The sequence below is a fragment of the Scyliorhinus torazame genome, chromosome 4 (genome assembly GCF_047496885.1).
Source record: "Scyliorhinus torazame isolate Kashiwa2021f chromosome 4, sScyTor2.1, whole genome shotgun sequence".
In the NCBI taxonomy this organism is placed as follows: Eukaryota; Metazoa; Chordata; class Chondrichthyes; order Carcharhiniformes; family Scyliorhinidae; genus Scyliorhinus; species Scyliorhinus torazame.
Genome location: NC_092710.1, coordinates 244,065,777 through 244,092,173, shown reverse-complemented (window position 1 = coordinate 244,092,173; position 26,397 = coordinate 244,065,777). Strand labels below are relative to the sequence as shown.

Sequence of the window (26,397 nt, the reverse complement as noted above, 5' to 3'; positions counted from 1 at the left end):
TTATGCACTGAATTATGTTTACATTTGTATTTGTATCTTTTGTTGTCATAAAACCATAAATGCCTGAATAAAATGTTTATTTAAAAAAAAAAAGAACATGCCACACTATGAAATAGAATCGTAGAATTTACAGTGCAGAAGGAGACCATTCGGCCCATCGAGTCTGCACCGGCTCTTGGAAAGAGCTCCCTACTTCAGCCAAACCTCCACCCTATCCCCATAACCCATTAACCCCAGTAAACCTTTTTTGAACACTTGAGGGTAATTTATCATGGCCAATCCACCTAACCTTCACATCTTTGGACTGTGGGAGGAAACCGGAGCACCCGGAGGAAACCCACGCAAACATGGGGAGAACATGCAGACTCCGCACAGACAGTGACCCAAGCCGGGAATCGAACCTGGGGCCCTGGAGCTGTGTAGCAATTGTGCTAACCACTGTGCTACCATGCTGCCCTTGTGTATCACAGGAATTTCACGCAATGCATCATAATGGTAGTAAGTTTATACAGTATTGACAACCGGAATGAATTGCAAGTAAAGCACGTTATGGCATTTCCAAGTGTACAAGTCTAAATAATAGAAAGCTCTGCAGCGTGTGGTATGAAGCCATTAATTCTAGAGATTTCTGCTGATTATTTAAATCTTTTACCTGCTCTGAGGTATGACATCTGTGTTCTTGCAAGACCTCGGGTTCAACATCATGAATGGCACAGAATACATTCATATAAGTTGAAAATAGTCTAGGTGTGTCTTGCTTATGAAAGGCAGGGCAAATCTAGTCTGGCCATCTATTATCCTAATCAGTTTACTCCTGATCATGAGTAAACTGATGGAAGGTGTTAGCAACAATGCTATCTCAGCCCCCAGACCTTATTTTCTTTTAACTCTTTCATTGGATGCGAGTTTGCTGGCATGGCCAATATTTATTTCCCACCCTTCATTTCCCTTGAAAAGGTGCAATATCTTCTTGAACTACTGGAGTCCAAGTGATGTAGATACACGACAATGCACCCACAGTTCTGTTAGGGAGAGAGTTTCAGGTTTTTGACCCATTGACAGTGAAGGAATGGCGATATAGTTCCAACTGACTGGAAATTTACTTGGAGCAGCCATATAAATAGTATGACTATAAAGGCCGGCCAGATGCTGGGAATTCTGAGGCTAGCAATCACCTCTTGACTCCCCAAACCATCCACAAGACACAAGTCAGGTGTGTGATGGAATACTGTTCACTTATCTGGATGAGGCAGTCCTGGGAACACTCGAGAAGCTCATCACCATCCAAGACTAAGCAGCCCACTTAATTGGCATCCATGCAGCACCGTAAACATTTACTCCTTCCACCACCGACACATAGTGGCAGCAGTGTGTACCATCTACAAAATACACTGCAGCAGCTTACCAATGTTCCTTCAACAGCATATTCCAAACCCGAGAAATCTAGCACCTAGAAGAACAAGGATAGCATATGCAGAAGTGCACCATCAGGTGCAAGTTCCGCTCCCAATCATACACCTTCCAGACTTGGGAGTTTACCATATTTTTTCTCACTGTCACTGGGTCAGTATCCTGGAACTTTCTAATGGCACTGTGGGTGTTCAAGAAGGTAGCTCACCACCACCTACTCCATGGCAATTAGCAATAAAAAACACCGACCTTGACAGCGATGCTCGCATCCCATAAAGATATGTCCTTTATTGGAAAATCTTAAGTAACATTTCTGTAGAAATACTCACATTAAACTTCCAATATTTGGAACATTTATCTGTTACCACTCCCTTGTGATGCTAATAGATCACATTTAATAGGATTTACGTTGTCAGTCCAATCAATGAACTGTAACATCCCTTATAATTCCAACAGTCACTCACATGGTTTCAGGCCTCTGATTATGGTCAATGTGATGGTTGGTGTCAGCTTTCATTCAACTCTCCCAGTAGTCAGGGTGGCACGGTGGCGCAATGGTTAGCATTGCTGCCTTATGGCGCCGAGGTCCCAGGTTCGATCCTGGCTCTGGGCCACTGTCCGTGTGAAGTTTGCACATTCTCCCCGTGTCTGTGTGGGTTCAACCCCCACAGCCCAAAAAGATGTGCAGGTTAGGTGGCTTGGGCATGCTAAATTTCCCGTTAATTGGAAAAAAAGAATTGGGTACTCTAAATTTTTAAAAAACCTCCACCAATAGTGATGGCATTACAGATGTTGATATCTCTTTGTCCACGACGCTCCCACCCTACCCCCCATTGTGCTTCTCATGTCCTGATTAAAACTGCCTGCTTCCATCCCTGCTCGCCTGTTTTTTTTTTGATTTTCGTAGAGACCGAGAACTTGTAGGAAGATACTTGAATTTTCAGTGGCTGACTGGAAGGATCGCAAACAAGATTTCAAGTTTCAAGACTTTTCCTGTAACAAACAAGCCACAGCAACAATGTCTAAACACGATTCAGTAGCAACGTATCTCTAAAGTTCCACATTTAACTATTGATAACAGAAACTTTCCCTCCACGGTTATACTTTACTCTGTCCCTTCAGTGGACAAGTATTCTCCAGGAACCAGTCTAAAGGTATTCTGAGCTCCCAACAGCTTGCTTCCTTTTTCAGCTGGAAAATGTCTAATCCCCGAGTTGAATTTTATAATGAAGGCTGAATTGGAGATTATTTTCTTTAGCCAAGATAGGCGAGTCTTTCAATCCCACTTAAATCCTCACAGACTCTGTTTCTTCAATGTAAGTGTGAACTCCCACCTGTGTTTTACATGGCCGCTGACAGGGTCAGGATTCACCTGAGGAAGGAGCTGTGCTCCGAAAACTAGTGATTCGAACAAAGCTGTTGGACTTTAACCTGGTGTTGTAAGACTTCTTACCATTCTTTGCTTAAGGTAGAGGGTTTGCTGCCTGCATCTTTCTATTCTCTGTCTCCCAAATTCTTGTGCACTGACATATCTATGAAGGTAAATGATATCAAGAAAAATCTGATCCAACTGTGGCTTGCTATGTATGGACTCTTCCCCTTTCAAAACTTATCTCCATGGCAGTGCAAGTCACATAGAATTTACAGTGCAGAAGGAGGCCATTCGGCCCATCGAGTCTGCACCGGCTCTTGGAAAGAGCACCCTACTCAAGGTCCACACCTCCACCCTATCCCCATAACCCAGTAACCCCACCCAACACTAAGGGCAATTTTGGACACTATGGGCAATTTAGCATGGCCAATCCACCTAACCCGCACATCTTTGGACTGTGGGAGGAAACCGGAGCACCTGGAGGAAACCCACGCACAGACAGTGACCCAAGCCGGGAATCGAACCTGGGACCCTGGAGCTGTGAAGCAATTGTGCTATCCACAATGCTACTGTGCTGCTACATGTGCTGCCTACACATAAACTTGTATCCAGGCAGAAGTACAAATTCGCTATCCTCTAGACTTCCCCAACTCCATTATATCTTGGAATTAAGTAAACAATTTAGAGTATAACAATTTGAAAAACGTGACATGCCTAACACTTCCCTATGAGTTGGAGATTAACAGTGGATCCACCATCAGCACAACTACCCTGGTCGATGTTTACTCACACCTTCTTCCCAGTCAGTCAACCTGGGCCCTCCTTTACCTTTAACAATGAAGTCATCCAATTTTGCTGTTGGGTGGAATTTAGAACATGTTACAAGACCCTTCATTCCTCCATTTTATGGTAAATTAAAGAGAGACCTAAAACATAACCATCTTACATACTTCATATTTGTAACACTTTGGACATATCCAGCACTAAAAAGGACTGCCTACTTGGATATTTCACTGATCAACCTGTAGTTCATCTCTATACTTTTTTTTTAGATCCTTCTATGTGTAAATAATAAGCCCCTGAACGCCGAACGAATTAATGGAAAGTGAAACATTTGCAGATATTTTTCAGTGAGATGGTGCTATATATTGTATACCTCGCTGACCAACATGTCTGTCTTTTTAGGTTTTTCCACCATCTTGGCATTTGCTGCATTTGCATCTGGACATTCATTGGTCGGTGCTAGAAATTCTGCACACACTCAAGGAAAAAATATTGGGTAAGCATAATTGTCCATAGAAATCACATTGAGATTATGTGGTAATTTTGTTTAAAAACATGGACATGGATTGTCTTAGATTTGGGTATTTTAAATGTGGAGTGAACCATAGTTTTAAATAATAGTCCATTCGTTAGTGACATCTTTATTGTCTGAGGAGACGTGCCATCTTGCTATTGACAAGCTTCTTTGATTTCTACAAGTAGGCTTACATTAACACTGCAATGAAGTTGCTGTGAAAATCCCCTAGTCGCCACACTCGCCATACCTTTCTGGTTTTTAAGTAATATTCTCCCCAAACCTTGCTTAGAGTTAACTTGGTGCACCTGCAGAGACATTAATAGAATGCACAAAAGACAGGACTTTCATTGTTACACTATTACAAATGCAAGGCAGTGTGTAATAAAAAAAGAAGCAATCACAGCAGCAACAGACCCAAATTCATAACAACAGCAGCAAGAACAACCTCTGACACCTTTAATGTAATAAAGCAGCCCAAGGTACTTCAATGGGAGCATCATCAAACAAAATTTGACACCAAGCTACATGAGGTGATTTTAGGCAGATGGCCAAATACTTAGTCAAATAACAAAGACAATACAGATATTGGGCTACAGATAGAGTGTTGCGTCTTATGAAATTTGAATTTAAAAAAAAGAAAAGAAATCGGCAGGTTATTGGTAAATATCACCTGATTTGGTCACCTGCCCGATCTTGACTTGCAGAAAACCTTTGATTTAAAAAAAAAAAAATTTAAAATACCCAATTCATTTTTTTTCCAATTAAGGGGCAAATTAGCATGGCCATTCTATCTACCCTGCACATCTTTAGGTTGTGGGGGTAAGATCCACGCAGATAGGGAGAGAATGTGCAAACTGCACATGGACAGTGACCCAGGGCCGGGATCGAACCCGGGTCCTCGGTGCCGTGAGGCAGCAATGCGAACCACTGCGTCATCGTACCACCCCCTCAGAAAACCTTTGATAACAGGTACTCCATAAGAGGTACAAGAGAGAGAACCTCTGGAAGTAAATCCACTATTGCTGCAGATTGATGACTGGCAGAAGGTCCACAAGGACATGAGAACAATTCACTGTATAGCAAAACATACCATTTGGATCTGCTTGCCAGTAGTTCCCTGCAATGGGTTAGAACAAAGAAATGTACAGCACAGGACCAGGCCCTTCGGCCCTCCAAGCCCGTGCCGACCATGCTGCCCGACTAAACTACAATCTTCTACACTTCCTGGGTCCGTATCCCTCTTCCCATCCTATTCATGTATTTGTCAAGAGGCCCCTTAAGTGTCACTATCGTCCCTGCCTCCATCACCTCCTCCGGTAGCGAGTTCCAGGCACCCACTACCCTCTGTGTAAACAAACTTGCCTCGTACATCTACTCTAACGTTGCTCCTTTCACCTTAAACCTATGCCCCCTAGTAATTAACCCCTCTACCCTGAGGAAAAGCCTCTGACTATCCACTCTGTCTATGCCCCTCATAATTTTGTAGACCTCAGGTCACCCCACAACCTCCGCCGTTCCAGTGAGAACAAACCGAGTTTATTCCACCGCTCCTCATAGCTAATGCCCTCCATACCAGGCAACATTCTGGTAAATCTCTTCTGCACCCTCTCTAAAGCCTCCACATCCTTCTGGTAGTGTGGCGACCAGAATTGAACACGATACTCCAAGTGTGGCCTAACTAAGGTTCTATACAACTGCAACATGACTTGCCAATTCTTATACTCAATGCCCCGGCCAATGAAGGCAAGCATGCTGTATGCCTTCTTGACTACCTTCTCCATCTGTGTTGCCCCTTTCAGTGACCTGTGGACCTGTACACCTAGATCTCTCTGACTTTCAATGACGGTTCTACCATTCACTGTATATTCCCTACCTGCATTAGACCTTCTAAAATGCATTACCTCCCATTTGTCCGGATTAAACTCCATCTGCCATCTCTCCGCCCAAGTCTCCAAACAATCTAAATCCTGCTGTATCCTCTGACAGTCCTCATCGCTATCCGCAATTCCACCAACCTTTGTGTCGTCTGCAAACTTACTAATCAGACCAGTTACATTTTCCTCCAAATCATTTATATATACTACAAACAGCAAAGGTCCCAGCACTGATCCCTGCAGAACACCACTGGTCACAGCTCTCCAATTAGAAAAGCATCCTTCCATTGCTACTCTCTGCCTTCTATGACCTAGCCAGTTCTGTATCCACCTTGCCAGCTCACCCCTGATCCCGTGTGACTTCGCCTTTTGTACTAGTCTACCATGAGGGACCTTGTCAAAGGCCTTACTGCCACCTTTTCTGGTGAAAGTCGATTCGCTGGATTCCTTCATTAAAGAACTAGTCTTATTTTTTCCTGGGACCAAGATTATCACATATTTATCATGTAAATCACGGTCTGTGGATCTCCTGCACTAGTTTTGATTTCCTAATGGGATTGAGTTGAGGAATCTTCCAGATTTGTTTCCTAATGGCCTTGTTTTTTTTGCTTGTTCCAGGAGATTGCATGACAGCAGGAGGCTGCAGAGTGTTTGTATTATGATATAGTGCATGGGAAAGGCTGGATAGATCAGTAGAACTTTTCCTGTCTGTCATTTTCGCATGCTCGTATGCCTGAAATTACACCATAACTGCAAAAGTTTTAAAATCATTTTACTCTATTTTTAACCCCAAATGGTACCATTTATCCAGGAAAACTGATCTAACTAGGTTTAAAATTTTAATGATGCTTCAATAGTTCAAAATCGTCTTGATACAGAAGAGCCTGTTGTGGTAACTTGAGTATTAGATTCCACTATTGCAACCACAATTTTAGCTGCCCGATGAATATTGCTTATTCATTAATAGAAAGATTGGCAGTGATTGCGCAGCTCTCCATAACAAGGTGGATTGAAGATAAAAATTGGGAGATCTGTTGCCTTTTGCTTTATGTAATCCTTGTCAGCCAGTATGGAATGATGTTGAAAATGAGTTCCAGGTAACATGGGCTCCAAATCTCATAAAAGCTAAATAATAATGATCTTTATTAGTGTCTCAAGTAGGCTTACATTAACACTGCAATGAAGTTACTGAAAATTCCCTAGTTGCCACATTCCAGCGCCTGTTCGGGTACACAGAGGGAGAATTCAGAATGTCCAATTCACCTAACTAGCACCTCTTTTGGGACTCGTGGGAGGAAACCGGAGCACCCGGAGAAAACCCATGCAGACACGGGGAGAACATGCAAACTGCGCACAGACATGTCCCAAACTGGGAATCGAACCCGGGTTTCTGTTGCTGTGAGGCAACAGTACTAACCACTGTGCTACCCTGCCGCTCTAAAGCATAGAGGTGGGATTACAAATGGGGATAAATAACTAGAGGTTTACAATTTCCTTAAATTTTAGAGTAGAAATATTTTTTTAAGTTTCCCTTGTGTAGTTTTGATATGGCATCTGTAAAGTGCCTTCAGAATCTTCAAGGAAGTCAGATGATGAGTAAGGTGTCCCATAGATGCAGTATTTGGTTAAGTAGTTTGTGGTAATGGATCTTTCTAATGAAATCTTTGAGCCATATAAAAAATTTATATGTTAATCTGGCAAATGTAATTGAAGGCAGTGCAAAAAAGACAACTAATTTGATGTTTACACTAAGCCACAGGAAGAGCCTGAGATAATTTGCCCTGGAGAATTGGAGACTCAGGAGAAATGTTATCTGAGCTTTCAAGATTTTCGAAGAAATAGATGAAGTGATCCCTGATGATATGTTCATGATTACCATAAACTTTATGCTGAGTTGACACTGGCTAAAACTTAGAAGACCGAAGGTGCAAGGACAGTTTTGGTTTAACTGGAATAGACTGCCTCGGGAGGTATATAGTGTTGAATAAATTCAGGGCGGAGTTGGAGAAATATTCAAGGGATTTGGGGTATTATTTGTGAGGACCAGCTAGATGGAGTGCAGAGATGAGTACTGTGTTGGTTGTTCATTCAATTATCACAGTTAACAATTGCTAGTGATTAGAAATAGATCAGGGAGCTGCAACAAGGGTAGGAAAAGTAGTTGTCAACTCTACCACTCACTCCAATTTAAAAAAAAATCAATGTGAAGTTAATTTCACGTGACATATTTGACAGCATCTTAAACTTTTCCCAATAACTATTTAATTAACCTATTTTCCCTGGTGTTTCTGTGAAGGTATATAAATGTACATGCTATTGGCATTTTGCAAGTATCACAGTTTACTGGTGTTTATGTTACTGCCTGTAATGTTCCGCTGAACCTTGTGCCTCCTGTTGTTTTAGGTCAGGTCATTTATGCGCATCAGTTCATGGATTTGACTGGAGAAAACTTGACAAACGTCAGTCTGTTTGAAGACCATTGCTTCAACCTTCTGCGTGATCTGATTGTTTTAGCAGTTAACAAGTATACCAAGGTAGAGTGATTTTCTTGGCCTTAAATATATAATGTACCCTTTCTCTTTATCCAATTTCTTTTACAGGAATGCAGCTGGATAAAATGACAGGGCTACTAAACAGGTGGAAGAACAGAATGTCTTAAGCATTTGGTGGTAGTTTGCATATACCCAGATGAAGGACGGGCTGGATTCTCCATGCTGGGACGCGTGGATAACGTTCCCCGATGGGACGGAGAATCGGGCTTTGGGGCAAAATCGGGATCGGCGCCAGGCACCGACTCAAAAGCGATACTCCGACTCCCAGTATCGAGGTCACGACCGCGTTCCAGCGGGAGGATGGAAATCAATGCAAATGGCTCTTAGTAGCCCATTTGCATCCATTAAATGGGCCTGGCATCCTATGCCCCAACAATTTGTGATCCTCCGGTCCACGTGGCCGGGAATCACGTGGGCGCGGATCACTTGTGGTCTCTAGCAGTGTGGCCCAGGTGTGGTGGACCTTGCAGTGGGCCAAGAGAGGTCCACCACGCCAGAGCCAGGCTGATAGAGATCATTCGAGCCCAATCGAGGGCCCCCCTCCCCCAAAATGCACTGCCTGCCCCCCACCCCCACCCCGAAGAGACCGCTGTAATAGGGAGACCCCCCTCCCACAGGTTACCTAGCATTCCTGTGCTAGCCTTGGAATTCTACCTAGTTTTCTCCTGATTGGCCGAGCATGACCTGCACCTGCTGAGATCAGTGGATCCTGATTTGGGTCTTAATGCCACTTAGCTTTAGCCGAATTTGGGCTGTCTCGGAGTGTCAAGGTGTTCCAATTTTCAAATGGGGATAAGTGCCTCTGTTGCATCACTGGAGGAACAGGTGCCCATCCCAAATATCTAAATAGTCGCAGGCACATGGTCGAGGCTTGAATCAGCGAAGTGACTGTTAGATGGCTTCTGTGTCACACTTGTACCCCCGCAAAAGTGCCTGCAAAGTTTGTGGACTAAATCTTTTGGCTCTGACCAAGTCCTTGATCATTATTCGTTATTGTCATGACAGCTGATTTCACCTTTCAATTAAGTGGAAAGAGGTTCTAGAAAATAATTTGACAAGTGTTAAAGAGATATTGGCCTTTAGACTTTTATTACTGAGAGAAAAACAAACCTGGCAACTGCTGTATTGCGATTAATGGATGATTTGTGCTGCTAGTGATTGCTTGTTGCTTCTTTGTGCCAAGTCATAAAAAAGGAAATTCTTCTTCCCCACACAATGCACAAGGGCTATTTCCATTGCCTATGTGACAAGTATAGAGTGGAAATAAAGGTTTCCTCTGAGAGAGCATTGAAATGCAAAGCTGAAGCTCTCTTCTAAGTCACAAAATATACCAATCTATTGGGATGAAGGAGCAAAAATACTTTCTGATTTCCACCTTCCTCAAATCTTCAAAATGTATTTAGTAATGCCAGTGTAAACATGGGTCCAATAATTATTAGCAACCAAAGCAATAAATACAAAAACAAAATTATTTTGATGTTTCACACGTTTGCAAATCATTTTTGGGATGTGGGTATCCCTGGCAATGCTGGCGTTTATTGCCTATCCCCAAATGCTATTGAGATGGACTATCTTCTTTAACCCACTGCCATTCATGTGGTGAAGGTATTCCTGCAGGACTGTTAAGATAGGGAATTCCAGGACTTGGACTCATTTTGTCACAATCCTCCTGATTATGTTAGTTTTAAAAGAAAATAAATATGCACCTTTTAGCAAATCTGAAATTCATCCATAATGCTGTTCACCAGTTTGGTCATTGTAACCGTATATACACAAAGACTAACAATATAAGAAGGTGTGTAAGAGGGGAAATCTCATAGAAGCCTATAAAAATCTAACCGGACTAGACAAGATAGATGCAGGAAGGATGGGCGCCATTCTCCCATGCCGCGCCGTACCGGAGAATCGATGTTTGCGCCATTTTTCCGCGCGACGCCGGTCCGACGCTGTCCTGCCATTCTCCCAACCGGCGGGAACGGCTGAATGGTGGTCTGCGCCGCGCACGTCGGAGAAACCGCGGAGAGGGCAATCGAGGCGCTTCACACAGGCCCCTGCTCTTCTCCGGCCCGGATGGGGGGGGTCACGCCGTCGCCGTTCACCCCTGCAAAATAAAATCGTCAGCCAGTCGTGCTGGCTGACGAAGCGGAAGAGGGAGGTAAGTAGGCGGGCCCATTCCGGCAACCAGGAAGTAGCGTCCGCAGTCAGTGATATGGGGGGGGAAAGGGGGGGAGGGGGGAGGAACGGGAGGGGGATGGGGTGGGGGGAGGGGAAGGGGGAAGAAGGAGGGGGGATGAGGTGAGGGGGTGAAGGGGGGAGGTGATGGGGGGGTTGGGGGAGGAGGGGAATGGGGGTGAGGGGAGGGGGAGAAGGGGGGGTGATGGGGGTTGGGGAGGAGGGGGTTGGGGAGGAGGGGGTTGGGGGAGGAGGGGAATGGGGGTGAGGGGAGGGGGAGAAGGGGGGGTGATGGGGGTTGGGGAGGAGGGGGTTGCGGAGGAGGGGGTTGCGGGAGGGGGAGAAGGGGGGGTTGGGGGAGGGGGTGGGGTGGATGAGGAGGAGGGGGAGGGAGGGAGTGGGGGTGACGGCGGTCTGGGACGGACGACGCCAAGGCCAACGAGGATGGGTTATGTGAGGGAGTGCATGGAAAGGGGGAAATGGGGTTGGGGACGGTGGCCGTGTTGTGGTCCTGGGAAGGGGAACGGAGGATGGAGCGGGGAAATGATCCCCCATCCTGCCGGGTTGGGGGAGGGGCCCAACTAACGGTTGGCCGCGGGACGGAGAACCCCCGATGGAGTGCGGCGGCAGGAGGGTGGCGAAGATATCGTACCAAACCGGCGCTATGGTGAAGGGGTCTGTCTGCTGGCCGAGCGATGCGGAGGCACGGGTTGAGCGGTGCGGGAAACGGATACCGTGGCGGGTGGGACGGTGCATGTCTGATTGAACAGTGTGCAGGCTGCCTGGGCACCCATTCATCCAAAGGGCCCTGGCTGCCGCTTGTCAAAGCGCCCTACTAACAACCGTCCTCGCCTCTCCCTCCCATACCAACCCCCCCCCCCCCCCCCCCCCCTCTTCAAGTGCATGATGTACTCGCAGCAGCCGTCGATGTTCGCCGCCATGGCGGCAATGGCAGCCATGCAGATGGCAAACTGTCGCGTGAGAGGAGGGAGGCTCATGGAGGGTGCGGCAGAGGGAGTGGCAGCGGAGGGCCCCGTGCCAGGCGCTGCTGCTACAAGCCACCATGCCCGACCAGTCCACGAGGAGGACCACCCCCACGTCGCCAGCCGGGAACAGGGCGACGACACAGATCCTGAATCGTCACCTGGGGACGAGGACGATCAGGTGGTCGTTCCAAGGCGGCGGAGGCATGCCATGCGTGACCGACTGTACCAGGACCGCATCTCGTACGAGGACATGACGGAGGTGGGATGCAGGAGCAGACTCCAGATGAGCCGTGAGACGATTGCACATATATGCAACCTGCTGGCACACCCCGAGCCACGTGGAACAGAGGGAGAACATGCCCTCCCAGTGAGGGTGAAGATAACTGTGGCACTGAATTTTTTTGCGACCGGCTCCTTCCAGTCGCCGAGCAGGGACCTGTGCGGGATCAGTCAGGCGTCGGTGCATCTGGGCAGTAACCGATGGCCTCTATGCAGTCGCGGGACGGTTCATCGACTTCCTGGAGGACTGCGCTCACCAGGCTGCCAGGGCATCGCAATTCGTCAAGGTGGCCGGCATCCCGATGGTACAGGGCGTCGTGGATGGTGTTCATGTCAACCTGCGTGTACCACCGCGGGACAGGGACGTCTTCATGAACAGGAAGGGGGCATACTCGATCAACGTGCAGGTGGTGTGCGACCAGGGGATGAGGATTATGCACGTTTGCGCCCAGTATCCGGGAAGCGTGCATGACGCCTTTATTTTGGCACAGTCGTTCATCCCCGCAATTTTCGAGGGTCACCCACCCCGGATGAGGGGCTGTTGCTGGGCGACAGGGGTTATCTGTTGTGGCCGTGGCTAATGACGCCCATACGGAGGCCACAGACGAACGCGGAGCGCCGGTACAATGAGGCGCACGCAGCAACCAGGGGTGTCGTGGAGAGGTGCTTCGGTCTCCTCAAAATGAGGTTCAGGTGCCTGGACCGATCAGGAGGTGCCCTGCAATACGACCCTGACAGGGTCGGATGGATCGTCATTGCATGCTGCGTTCTGCACAACATCGCCCCACAGAGGGACAATGTCATGGAGGAGGAGGACGCACGTGAGGCCGAAGAGGCCACCGACGCTGATCATGAGGAGGGGGGCGGGGGGGGGGGGGGGGGGGGGGGGGGCTGGAGGGCGTCAGGGCATAAGACACCATCGGGACGCGGGATACGGCCGAGAGGCCGCACGACGGAACCGATTGGGGCAGCGGGCACGCGATGCGCTGATCAGCGCACGATTCGTTCACTAGGGGGAGTGCAGCGTTCTTCAGGGCACTGGCACCGTTGACCGCGCACGTTGGCATCACGCAGCACCCCCCTCACACACGTCCCGCACCAACGCCTAACCCTACCAGACATGGCACCACCATCACGCCTGTGGTGAATGTATAATTACTGATAATTCACCAGTGCACTGTGTTATGTTATTAACCCTGTGGGCTCTACCTATGGGCCATTCTGTGGCTTCACCCACAGGGGATAAGTTAGGGCATGTACGGGCTCCGCCCATGGCTCCACCCCCTTTACAGGAAGTATAAGAGCTGCCGACCTGCGGGGCCGCCTTCAGTGTTGTCCCGGTCACAGGCAGGCTCAGTTCTAAGCTGATTAAAACCACGGTTTACTTCTCCACGTGTCTTCAAATGAATTGATGGTCGTATCAATTTAATCAGCTTAAAATACTACTGTGGAATCAGCCCTCAAACCTGACAGACTGGAACTCGATCCACAGGCTGCGGAGGCAAAAGACATTTTTTCACATTGGCTTTGATGCTTCAAGGCCTATCTCGCCACGTCGTCTACGCCATCCGTCACGGACGAACAGAAGCTGAGCCTCCTCCACGCACGGGTGAGCCATCGCATTTCTGTCCAGCTCGACGAAGCCGCTTCCTATACAGAGGCCCTCGCACTACTCGAACGACTCTATGTGCGGCCTGTGAACGAGGTATACGCGCGACACGTCTTCACCACTCGTCGCCAGTGCCCCGGGGAGTCGCTAGATGATTACTTACCCGACCTCAAAGCCCTCGCGCGCAACTGTAACTACCAGGCCGTTACGGCCACTCAGCACATGGAGCTCGCCGTCCGAGACGTTTACGTGGCGGGGGTCCGATTAAACTATGTGAGACAGCGCCTGCTTGAAAAAGGGGCCCAGGACCTGGATGACACGGTAAAACTGTCTACCTCTCTGGAGGCCGCTTTGCAGAGCCTTACTGCGTTCTCGGCCGATCATGCGACCCCCTCGTGGGCCCCCGACCCGAGACTACCCCAGGCCTGTGCCGCGCGGCCGCCCGCCCATCATGGGGGGCTACCCTGCTATTTTTGCGGCCTGTCCCAACACCCCCGACAGCACTGCCCGGCCCGCAACACGAACTGCAGCAGCTGCGGGCAAAAAGGACATTTCGCCAAGGTCTGCCTGGCCAGGTCTAAGAACTCGAACTCACAGACCCGATCCACAGACTCACAGGCCCGCAGACCCTGCAAGGTGGCAGCGTGTTTGCCGACTCCGCCTCCACATAACATGTGCGACTCATGGGGGCCGCCATCTTGGCCATCCTCCCCCACGCGGCCGGCCACATGCGATCCATGGGGGCCGCCATCTTCCTCACCGCCTGCCACGCTTGACCAACGGGGGCCGCCATCTGCTATGCCGCTCGACGCGTACGACCTACACGGACAGCCATCGCGGGGCCGCCCCAGCACCTCCGATCACGCCGCCGGCTACCCACACCTCAGCACGGTCACCCTGGACCAGTCGCGACCTAAGCACCTCCGGAGCTCCATGATGGCCGTCCGGGTTAACGGGTACGAGATACCTTGCCTTTTCGACTCCGGGAGCACAGCGAGCTTCATTCACCTGGACATGGTAAGACGCTGCTCGCTCCCAATATTCCCGACGCAACAAACCATATCCCTCGCCTCTGGGTCGCACTCGGTGCAAATCCAAGGGTGCACTACTGCAACCCTAGCGATACAGGGCGCTGAGTACGTTAATTTTCAACTATATGTGCTCCCAGACCTCTGAGCTCCTTTCCTTTTGGGACTCGACTTCCAGTGCAACCTCAGGAGCCTAACTCTTATGTTCGCGGGGCCCCTGCCCCCGCTCACCATATGCAGCCTCACGACCCGAAAAATCGACCCCCCCCCCCCCCCTCTTCGCAAACCTCACCGCCGACTGCAAGCCAGTAGCCCCCAGAAGCAGGCGGTATAGCGTACAGGACAGGACGTTCATTAGGTTCAAGGTCCAGCGTCTCTTGCGGGAGGGGGTCATCGAGGCCAGCAATAACCCCCGGAGAGCTCAGGTGGTGGTCGTCAAGACCGGGAAAAGTTCCGGATGGTGGTTGATTACAGCCAGACCATTAACCGGTTTATGCAACTCGATGCGTACCCCCTTCCCCGGATTGCAGACATGGTAAATCAGATCGCGCACTACCGCGTGTTCTCCACGGTGGATCTGAAGTCTGCATATCACCAGCTCCCAATCCGCCCGGAGGACCGCCACTACACAGCGTTTGAGGCAGACGGCCGCCTTTTCCATTTCCTCCGGGCCCCCTTTGCGTCACGAACGGGGTTTCGGTGTTCCAACGAGCGATGGACCGAATGGTGGACCAGTGCGGGCCACGTTTCCGTACTTGGACAATGTCACCATCTGCGGCCATGATCAGCAGGACCACGACGCCAACCTCCACCGATTTCTCCAAACTGCCCAAAAACTCAACCTCACCTACAACAAGGAGAAATGCGTTTTCCGCACAACCAGGCTAGCCATCCTCGGCTACGTCGTGGAAAACGGGGTCCTAGGGCCTGACCCTGACCGTATGTGCCCCCTCCTACAACTCCTTCTCCCTCACTGTCCCAAGGCCCTGAAGAGGTGCCTTGGATTTTTCTCCTATTATGCCCAGTGGGTCCCCCAGTATGCGGACAAAGCCCGCCCACTATTTAAGGCCACCCTCTTTCCACTGGCAGCCGAGGCCCGCCAGGCCTTCAACTGCATCAAGGTGGACATCGCCAAAGCTGCAATGCGCGCGGTGGATGAGTCCGTCCCCTTCCAGATGGAGAGCGATGCCTCAGAGGTCGCTCTCGCCGCCACCCTCAACCAAGCAGGCAGACCGGTAGCGTTTATTTCACGCAACCTCACCACCTCCGAAATTCGACACTCCTCGGTCGAAAAAGAAGCCCAAGCCATCGTGGAAGCCGTGCGACACTGGAGGCACTACCTCGCTGGTAGGAGGTTTACCCTTGTCACCGACCAATGATCGGTTGCCTTCATGTTCGACAATATGCAGCGGGGCAAGATCAAGAATGATAAGATCTTGAGGTGGAGAATCGAACTCTCCACCGATAACTACGATATAGTATATCGTCCTGGAAAGCTCAACGAGCCCCCAGATGCCCTGTCCCGCGGCACATGCGCCAATGCGCATGATGACCGACTACGGGCTATCCACGATGACCTCTGCCACCCGGGGGTCACCCAGCTCGCCCATTACATCAAGGCCCGCAACCTGCCCTACTCCACCGAGGTGGAGAGCTATAACCAGAGACTGCCAAATCTGTGCGGAGTGTAAACCGCACTTCTATCAACCGGATAAGGCCCACTCAGTATCGATTTCAAAGGGCCCCTCCCCTCCAATAACCACAACACGTACTTCCTTAACATCATAGATGAGTTCTCCCGCTTCTCGTTTGCCATCCCCTGCCCTGATATGACCACCCCCACTGTCATTGAAGCCCTGCACAGTGTCTTCACCCTGTTTGGTTTCCCCAGTTACGTCCACAGTGACAGGGGCTCGTTGTTCATGAGCGACGAACTACGTCAATTCCTGCTCAGTAAGGGCATCGCCTCAAGCAGGACTACCAGTTATAACCCCAGGGCAAACGGGCAGGTGGAGAGGGAGAACACGACGGTCTGGAAGTCCAGGGATCTCCCAGTTTCTCACTGGCAGGAGGTCCTCATGTTCGGAGCCATAAGACCGACCCCCTGGCAGAGAGGGTCCAGCTCCTGCACTCCAACCCACACTATGCGTACGTCGAACAGCCCGATGGCCGGCAAGATACCGTCTCCCTCCGGGACCTGGCGCCCGCAGGCTCCAACACCACTCCCACTACTGCACCCCCACACTGTGTCCCGACCAACCTCCCATATTCAGCGCCCCCACCCCCATATGGTTCCCGCGCTCCCTTCCACCCGCCGCACCGGTCCACAGGAATGAAGCTCCGGAAGAGCCGCTCCCGGAGTCCACGCCTGTGCCAGCTCCGGACCCACTTCCACAGCCACCCGAAGCGGCTGCAACACCAGTGCTTCGGCGGTCGCAACGTACGATCCGGGCACCGGACCGACTGAATCTATGAGCCCGTCACCCCCGCCGGACTTCATTTTTTAATCATGGGGTGAATGTGGTGAATGTATAATTACTGATAATTCACCAGTGCACTGTGTTATGTTATTAACCCTGTGGGCTCGACCTATGGGCCATTGTGCGGCTTCACCCACAGGGGATATGTTGGGGCATGTACGGGCTCCGCCCATGGATCCATCCCTTTACAGGAAGTATAAGAGCTGCTGACCTGCGGGGCCGCCTTCAGTGTTGTACCGGTCGCAGGCAGGCTCAGTTCTAAGCTGATTAATACCACGCATTACTTCTCCACGTGTCTTCGAGTGAATTGATGGTCGCATCAACGCCGCACAGCACCTGCGGCACCTCGTCACTGTCGGTAGACTGATACCTCCATAAGCGGGTGTGAACACTGCCATGCTGGATGATGACAACCCGCTCTGCGATGAGCTGTAAGCCACAAATCGCTACTGGCCGTCTGACTCATGGCCATTTCTGAACACTGCCGCCTCGATGTCCCCTCTATATGTCAGGGACACTCATCGCATGTCCATGTGGGGGCCACTGGCGTTGTCATCCCGTCGTCTGTTCCCTGGGGTGCCAATTGCACTGGGTCTGTACGTGGGCCTGGGATGGCCAGGAAAGCGGGAGCCGTCTGGGCAGCAGCTGAGTGCCTGGCCTGCCCGCCGACCGTCCAGGCCCTCAGCTTCTCCTACCTCCACCTGCTGTACCGGTTTGACTGTGTGATGCGCACCAGAATGTGTACCAGATGCCACGCCACTAACTTGCCCAACCGACGTGAGTGTATCTGTGGTGTTGGGAGGGTGTGGGTGACAGCAGTGCCGCAGCCGCTTGGTCTTCGTCTGTCCCCAGCTCTGTCTCCTGTGTGGAGCCGTGGCCCGCTGGGTTTCGACCACGGCCGGTGCAAGGTTCCCTGCCCCGTGCCTCGAGTGCCGCGACGTCCTCTGTGCGTCACTGTCCGGACTAGCTGTCCCCTCCCCATCGGTCAAACTTTCATATGAGTCGTTATCGTCCATCCTGACGTCTCTGTCTGTCCTCTGTGCGTCAGGCCTCGGTGTGCCAGCCTCAGAGGATGTTGTTATCCCCGTCTGTCTGGTTGGACACTGCGGCCGTAAGAGGTTGGTGCTGCACGCCGGCGTGGTGAACGGTCGGTCCCACGGCGGTGCTCGTGTGGCCCTGGATAACACATTAAGGCAGGTCTCGTTAGTCTTGCGTCGTCGTTTGTTAGGGGTTGAGGGGGTGTGTAGTGAGGGCGTTGACTGTGGGGTGGTGCATTGTCAGGCGGTGGGGTGGTAAGGGCGTGGACTGTGGGGTGGTGCAGTGTTAGGCGGTGAGGTATGAGGGGGGTGGGGACAGAGATGGGATGAGGGAGTGCATGCATACAGTGGATTCTCACTTGGAGCTTCGCCTCCGACCTGGCACGGCGCTCCCTCCCGGCTGGCGGATCCCCTGGCAAGGTCCAGTGCCCTCTGCTCGTAGGACGCACATTTGCAGGACGCACTTATGAACGCAACTTTATCACACGCAGGGGACACTCCGACCCAAGCCATGGCACCTGCCCACGGGGGGGGGGGGGATCCACATGTGTCCCCAGTGCAATCAGCGCGCGCCCCCCCCCACCCAGCGTCGGCAATGGGGGGGGGCGGGTGGGGGGTGGGGGGCATTGCCCGGGGCGCGACTCCACGCCTCACGGTGCTGCTTGACTGCCGTTGTCCTCCTTGGGGATAGAGGATGGCCCTGCGCTCCTCCACTGCATCCAACAGTGAATCCAGGTCACTGTCCCTGAAGCGGGGTGCCGCGCGACGGGGCTCCTCCATGTCGTCCCCCGGTGTTCCTGTGCACCCTGCGCACTTCCTTATACGTGGCGCGGCGTCATCATGGCGTCACGCGATGACGGCGCCGCTCCAGCACTCTGCACACCGCGTTCCTCGCGGCGCCGCTGCTGGCCCCCTCTCAGGCAGTGAATTGGCCACGGCGTAGGCCCATTCGCGCCGTTGTGGAATGCGACGGCGTTCACAACGGCGCGGGCACTTGGTCTCCATATCGGAGAATCGCCCCCGATGTTCCGGATGGTGGGTGTGTCCAGAACCAGGGATCACAGTCTGAGGATACGGGTAGACCATTTAGGACAGAGATGAGGAGAAATTTCTTCACCCAGGGACTTGTCGGCCTGTGGAATTTGTTACCACAGGAAGTAGTTGAGGCAAAAACATTGTATGTTTTCAAGAAGCAGTTAGATATAGCACTTAGGGTGAAGGAGATCAAAGGATATGGGGGAAAGCGGGATTAGGCTATTTCGTTGGATGGTCAGCCATGATCACAATGAATGGCGGAGCAGGCTCCATGGGCCAAATGGCCTCCTCCTGCTCCTATTTTCTATGTTTCTACATTTCTAACCTATTATCAGCTGGCAGTGGAGACCAGCAATCTTGGCAGCCCTAGAGGCCCTCCCTGGGCAAGTGTGTAGCCAAAAGCTGCTCTATGTAAACATTGCTATTCCATGCTCCAAAACAACCTTTGTATAAAAGTACTTGGTTAAGATGTATGTTGGGACTAACTTGGGATAGAGTATAATGAAAATTCTTGGATTAATCCAACTGTTTAGTCCATTTTAAATCCTGGATAAACAAAGTGGTATGTGTTTTCTAAGTGCACGTGTACCGACCGCATCAGTTATATTAGCTTTCGGTTACCCCAATAAATTAATAAATAATCAATTCTTAAACCCATTCCCAGCGCCGGCTATTCCAGGGTAGGTTGGTTTGGGTTCCAGCTGGGCTTGCCGCTCCAATGAGGCGGGTAGCCAATTCGCCTCATTAGTGGCCTTGTTAAGGGCAATCAAAGTCAAAGAAGCCTCCAGTTTCCCTTGTTGCATATCTTATGGGAAAATTATTTTTGTTTAGTGCATTTTCAATCAGCATGGTGTGTTTTGGGACACATTTGGTATGCTAAACGAGGGATAATGCACTAAACATTAAGTCTTATGCACGATAGATTAATCGTAATGCTATTGGATCAATAATGTGTTGTAAATGTGACTTTAGTTTACAACGAATGGTTGATCCATGACATAGCAATCCAGCTAGTTGTTCAGAACAGTATGAATGAGCAATATTTATGGACCAAGCATCATCACCCATATTCCAAAAACAAATGTTCAAAATTCTGCCATAAGTATACACATAACAGTAATTGAGTATGAAAATAATACAGTCAGAAGAATATTCCACTGAGAGTCTTCTGTAAAGACAGGGAAGTTCCATGCAACATTTTACGCTGCATTTGATTCTGAATCTGGATAACTGGGCTGGAATTCCCCAGCCATTGAGATTCTCTTTTCTTGCAGGCAGCGCACCCATGCGGTTTCCCAGCAACGTGGGGTGACTTCAGTGGGAATTCCCATTGACAAGCGGTGGGAATAGTGAATCCCGCCACAAGCGAACAGCGCGCTGTCAAGAAATATTTGGCTGGGGGACTGGAGAATCCCGCCCTGACCTAAAATAGTGTGTGTTAAACTATTGCGTGATTTTCAGATTTAAATTTCACCTTCCCTCTGCTTTGTGCAATGCTGTAATTCATTTACGATTTGGCTTTCTCTAAACCTCTTTCAGGATTGTTAATCATCTTTCCCTTAATTCATGTTTTTATCATGTTTAATTTAACCTGTTCGCTTATGGGCAGAACTTTCAGGTCTCATGGAGATTGGGAATAGAGGCAGACAGGACCTGAAAGTACCTGGTACCCATTCTCAGTGCTGGCCTTTTGAGGGTAAGCCGAGGTTGTAACTTCCATGACCAATTAGGTTCATTCAAAGTCTTATCATGGCTTGGGATTTTCTACTGTTCCTCCAGTTTCCCAATTTGATTGGGATACAGTTTAACTGCCTGGCCAGGGGGTGGGGAGGGATCTTGTTACCCAGCACTACACTGGGGGCCAGCTCTTCTGGCAGGCTTATCGGCCCTCCCTGGGTGCAGGTGGAGCCAAAGGCTGCTCTATAGAGGGATTCCTCCCCGTTCCACTTGCCCTTTACTCTCAAGCTGGAAGGCCTTCAATTGGTCCTGTAGGTCTGAGAGTCCACCAGCTGCCCTTAAGTGAACAGGGAACTTGTCTCCCTGCTAATTAAAGAGGGAACCCTGGTCAAATTCTCAAAGAGTTATCATTCCCACCTCACCCCTGGGGCAAGGGTTTGGGACCCAGAAACATTACCCGACTTATGTTTCCCACCCCTCAAACACAAATTCAGCCTAATTGTAATTGTAATAAATTTAAGTTGAATATGAAAGTAAGGGAAGCTATGTTACCAACATAGTTTTGTATTCCAATAGTTTCTGTTTGTCTTGCGTTGTATTTTGTTAAATGAAGAGCAACAGCTTTTTCTTCCTCTCCTGTCTTTTAGGTTCGACCATCTGAGGTACTCACCACTTGCCATTACCAATGCAGCTGTATCAAGGAACTTTGGGTGCTGCTTATCCATCTCCTGGACCACAGAAACAAAGCTTCTCAAACTGAGGTGATATTGATTGGAAAGTTTTCTTTTATTTAGAATGATTTCTGTATATACAAAAGTGGATTTCTGTGACCACAAAATATACTTTCCAATGGGCGAGATGGGACATCTTTGCTGATCGGGTGGATATATTTTCTATATGCTGCAGCTCAGCACCTTGGCTTTGGGTGGATATATTTTTTATATGCTGCAGCTCAGCACCTTGGCTTTGGGTGGATATATTTTCTATATGCTGCAGCTCAGCATCTTGGCTTTGGGTGGATATATTTTCTATATGCTGCAGCTCAGCATCTTGACTTTGGGTGGATATATTTTCTATATGCTGCAGCTCAGCACCTTGACTTTGGGTGGATATATTTTCTATATGCTGCAGCTCAGCACTTTGGTTTTGTTTATTGCTTTTTTGAGATAATTGGTCAAAATTATTTTAGAAACAAACTATTCTGATTCGGGTTGCTCCGAGTATTCCAAATCACTCCTTGGATTTGTGACACATTTTTAAAAATGACACAGAAATGTGTGTGGGAAATGCATGCTATTTATACATTTATATTCAGGTAGTTACATATGTTAATGATTGTATGTAGCAAACATGTCTCATTGCACTTTATAAAAATGCTGATGTTATAAAGCAGTGTTTATGTGAGCATTGCTGGCTGAGTCTGTAGACCAGACCAGGTAAGGATATTAGTGAATCAGACAGTGTTTTTTTTTTACAACAATTGACAATGGTTTCATGGTCACCATTAGATTTTTATTTCCAGATTTTTTATTGAATTTTAAGTTTCACCATCTGCCATAGTGGGATTCGAACCCGGGTCTCTCGATTACTTATCCAGTCACAATGTCATCGCCTCCCCCATCCAACTCACTGTGAATAATGGTCTGGGCGATCTAATATAACCATAACGTTTAACTGTTGCATGAATTAACTCAAAAGATCTGTTTTTGGAGGTGTTGAAGTTAGAGTGAGGCATAAAGAGAGAGCCACACATAGTTCTTGATTGAAAGGGGAGTATGAGGAATAAAGGATATTACCATACCAGTACTTGTAATGCAGGATTTCATTTATTGGTTATTTTGAAAGTGTTTAGTCAAGTGGGTTAATGAGGAAACAAAGTATTGAATACAGAATTAATGCAGAGATACTCATTCCTTTTACTCAGTTCAAATTATGTTGCAGTATCATTACAGTTCACATCATGGTTTGACACACAGCTTTTCTGAACACCATGACACCTGCCACAGACAAACACAAGTATGTTAGACAGATTAATCCCATTCTCTGTAAGAATTTTAACCCTTATGCATGATATCACAAGATAATTGCCGATGAAGCAGGCCATTCAGAATTTGTGCGTTTATTCATCTTGAAAGACCCCACTGTTCCCATTGCAGGATCTAATTGTGCTAAACGATTCCAAGGTTTCAATTGTCTCCACTATTTTTCTCCACATGTTGATCACTGATATACAGAAAAAGGTCTTGGTATTAATCGTAAATTTATCTTAAATTTATCTTTTTACTAGGTTGATTCTGTGCCTTCTTCCCTTTCCTCAAAATGTAATTTGAAGCAATGTTATGAATTAACCATTTCCCACTGTTAACTACCTTGAATAATGGGTGGCACGGTAGCCCAGTGGTTAGCACTGTTGCTTCACAGCGCCAGGGCCCCAGGTTTGATTCCCAGCTTGGGGATTAATTGGTGTTTCTCTGGTTGGCAATCAGTAGCTAGTGGTGTCCCTCAGGGCTCAGTGTTGGGCCCACAATTGTTCACAATTTACATAGATGATTTGGAGTTGGGGACCAAGGGCAATGTGTCCAAGTTTGCAGACGACACTAAGATGAGTGGTAAAGCAAAAAGTGCAGAGGATACCGGAAGTCCACAGAGGGATTTGGATAGGTTAAGTGAATGGGCTAGGGTCTGGCAGATGGAATACAATGTTGACAAATGTGAGGTTATCCATTTTGGTAGGAATAATAGCAAAAGGGATTATTATTTAAATGATAAAATATTAAAACATGCTGCTGTGCAGAGAGACCTGGGTGTGCTAGTGCATGAGTCGCAAAAAGTTGGTTTACAGGTGCAACAGGTGATTAAGAAGGCAAATGGAATTTTGTCCTTCATTGCTAGAGGGATGGAGTTTAAGACTGGAGAGGTTATGCTGCAATTGTATAAAGTTTTAGTGAGGCCACACCTGGAATATTGTGTTCAGTTTTGGTCTCCTTAACTGAGTAAGGACGTACTGGCACTGGAGGGTGTGCAGAGGAGATTCACTAGGTTAATCCCAGAGAGCTGAAGGGGTTGGATTACGAGGAGAGGTTGAGTCGACTGGGACTGTACTCGTTGGAATTTAGAAGGATGCGGGGGGGATCTTATATAAACATATAAAATTATGAAGGGAATAGATAGGATAGATGCGGGCAGGTTGGTTCCACTGGCGGGTGAAAGCAAAACTAGGGGGCATAGCCTCAAAATAAGGGGAAGTAGATTTAGGACAGAGCTTAGGAGGAACTTCTTCACCCAAAGGATTGTGAATCTATGGAATTCCTTGCCCAGTAAAGCAGTTGAGGCTCCTTCATTAAATGTTTTTAAGATAAAGATAGATAGTTTTTTGAAGAATAAAGGGATTAAGGGTTATGGTGTTCGGGCCGGAAAGTGGAGCTGAGTCCAAAAAAGATCAGCCTCCCATCCATTGATTCTGTCTACAATTCCCGCTGCCACGGAAAGGCAACCATCATAATTAAGGACCCTGCGCACCTTGGACGTACTCTCTTCCGTCAGAAAAAAGATACAAAAGTTTGAGGTCACGTACCAACCAACTCAAGAACAGCTTCGTCTCTGCTGCCATCAGACTTTTGAATGGACCTACCTCGTGTTACGTTGATAATTTCTTTACACCCTAGCTATGACTATAACATTACATTCTGCAGTCTCTCCTTCCTTCCCTATGTATGGTATGCGTTGTCTGTATAGCATGCAAGAAACAATACTTTTCACTGTATACAAATACATGTGACAATGATAAATAGAATCAAATCAGAGACACCCCTCCCTAACAGAGACACACACCCCTAACAGAGACACACCCTCCTAACAGAGACACCCCCCCCCCCCCCCCCCCAAACAGAGACACACCAATCATAACGGAACAGCTAAGTGCTTCCTGCTGTTAGAATGAGCAAGATAGGATGGTCTCCACCTGTCACTTAGCTGCTTTTGATCTGGTGAGGAGCTGTCATTCATAACAAGAGTATTTATAAACATTGTGGTCAGTGAGTAACAGAGATGGATTCAAGCGTGGGAAAGATACACTCTTTTATTAGTCTCTCCAATGGATAAGCTGTCTCTTTCCAAGAAGGCGACTCAGTTACCTAAGATTCTACATCCTTGCTTTCTACACCACGTTCCTGATGTTTTTTATCCTGGCTTCCGTGTTGCTCCTGCATGAAGCACTGGCACTATTTCAAAGAGTGGACCCTCAGCAGTTCTTAGCGCAAGCTTTCTTACTGTGTCCAAGTTTACTATTGAGAAATTACTGGGCTACATCTCCTGAGATCATCAGCTCCAATGTCAGCATATTAGCTGCACGTTAAGGGGCTGTTTAGCACAGGGCTAAATCGCTGGCTTTGAAAGCAGACCAAGGCAGGCCAGCAGCACGGTTCAATTCCCGTAACAGCCTCCCCGAACAGGCGCCGGAATGTGGCGACTAGGGGCTTTTCACAGTAACTTCATTTTGAAGCCTACTTGTGACAATAAGCGATTTTCATTTCATTTTTCAATTCGTCCATGAGCTAACAGAGGTGGTTGTGGCATTGGACGCCGAGAAAGCATTTGACCGGGTAGTATGGGGGTACTTGATGATAGTTCTAGAGCGGTTTGGAACTGGACCCAGATTTGTGGACTGGGTAAATGTCTGCACAAATAACATCAGCTCAGAATACTTTCCTCTCCACCTTGAGACTAGGCAGGGATGTTCTATTGTCCTCCTGCTGTTTGCACTCGTGATTAAGCCATTGGCCATTGCATTAAGAAGTTCGGGGGTATGGAAAGGGATAGTACAGGCCCCGTGGGGGGCGGGGTGGGGGTGTGTGTAGAGCATAGGGTGTCCTTATATGCCGATGACTTGTTATTATATGTGTCGGAACCAAGTGTGTCAATAGGGAGAATACCGGAGCTGCTTCGGGTGTTTGGGTCTTTCTTGGGGTACAAATTAAATCTAGCCAAGAGTGAATAATTTGTGGTGTCTCGGCCGGGGGTGGGGGGGGGCTGCCATTCCTTAGGGCAGGGCTCACTTTAGATACCTGGGGGGGTGCAGGTTGTTCGAGATTGGGGGGGGGTTCCATAGGTACAACATTTCTAGTTTGGTTGGGGGGGGTGAAAGCTGATCTGGCAAGGTGGGATGGTCTCCCTCTGTCACTGGCGGGTCGGGTACAGGCCATTAAAATGAATGTATTGCTGCCGCGATTTCTGTTTATTTTTCAATGCTTGCCGATTTTCATGCCAAAGGCATTTTTTAGAGAGATGGAAGGGATGATTAACTCGTTCATATGGGGAGGTAAGGTGGCCAGAATTAAAAAGGTGCTACTACAGAGAGGAAGGCAGGCAGGGGGTTTGGGTCTTCTGAACCTGATGTATTATTACTGGGCGGCGAATGTGGAGAAGGTGTGGAGCTGGGTCAGAGGGGTTGACTCCCAATGGGTCAGAATGGAGGAGAGTTTGTGTAGGGGGTTGGGATTGAAGGTGCGAGCGATAGCGCCGCTCCCAATGGCCCGGGGGAGTTACTCAGGGAGTCCGGTAATAATAGCTTCGTTGAGAATTTGGAGG

General features: G+C 48.9%; 1 protein-coding gene across 2 annotated transcripts in view; it reads left to right on the top strand.

The window, feature by feature from the left end:
• Positions 1-26,397, top strand: part of mms22l (MMS22-like, DNA repair protein) — a 228,555-nt gene that overhangs the window by 17,732 nt on the left and 184,426 nt on the right. For both annotated transcript variants that reach the window (XM_072499582.1, XM_072499581.1), the window contains exons 7-9: positions 3,968-4,061; positions 8,360-8,490; positions 21,459-21,572. In XM_072499582.1, the coding sequence (XP_072355683.1) occupies positions 3,968-4,061; positions 8,360-8,490; positions 21,459-21,572 (339 nt within the window). The remainder of the gene's footprint in view (positions 1-3,967; positions 4,062-8,359; positions 8,491-21,458; positions 21,573-26,397) is intronic.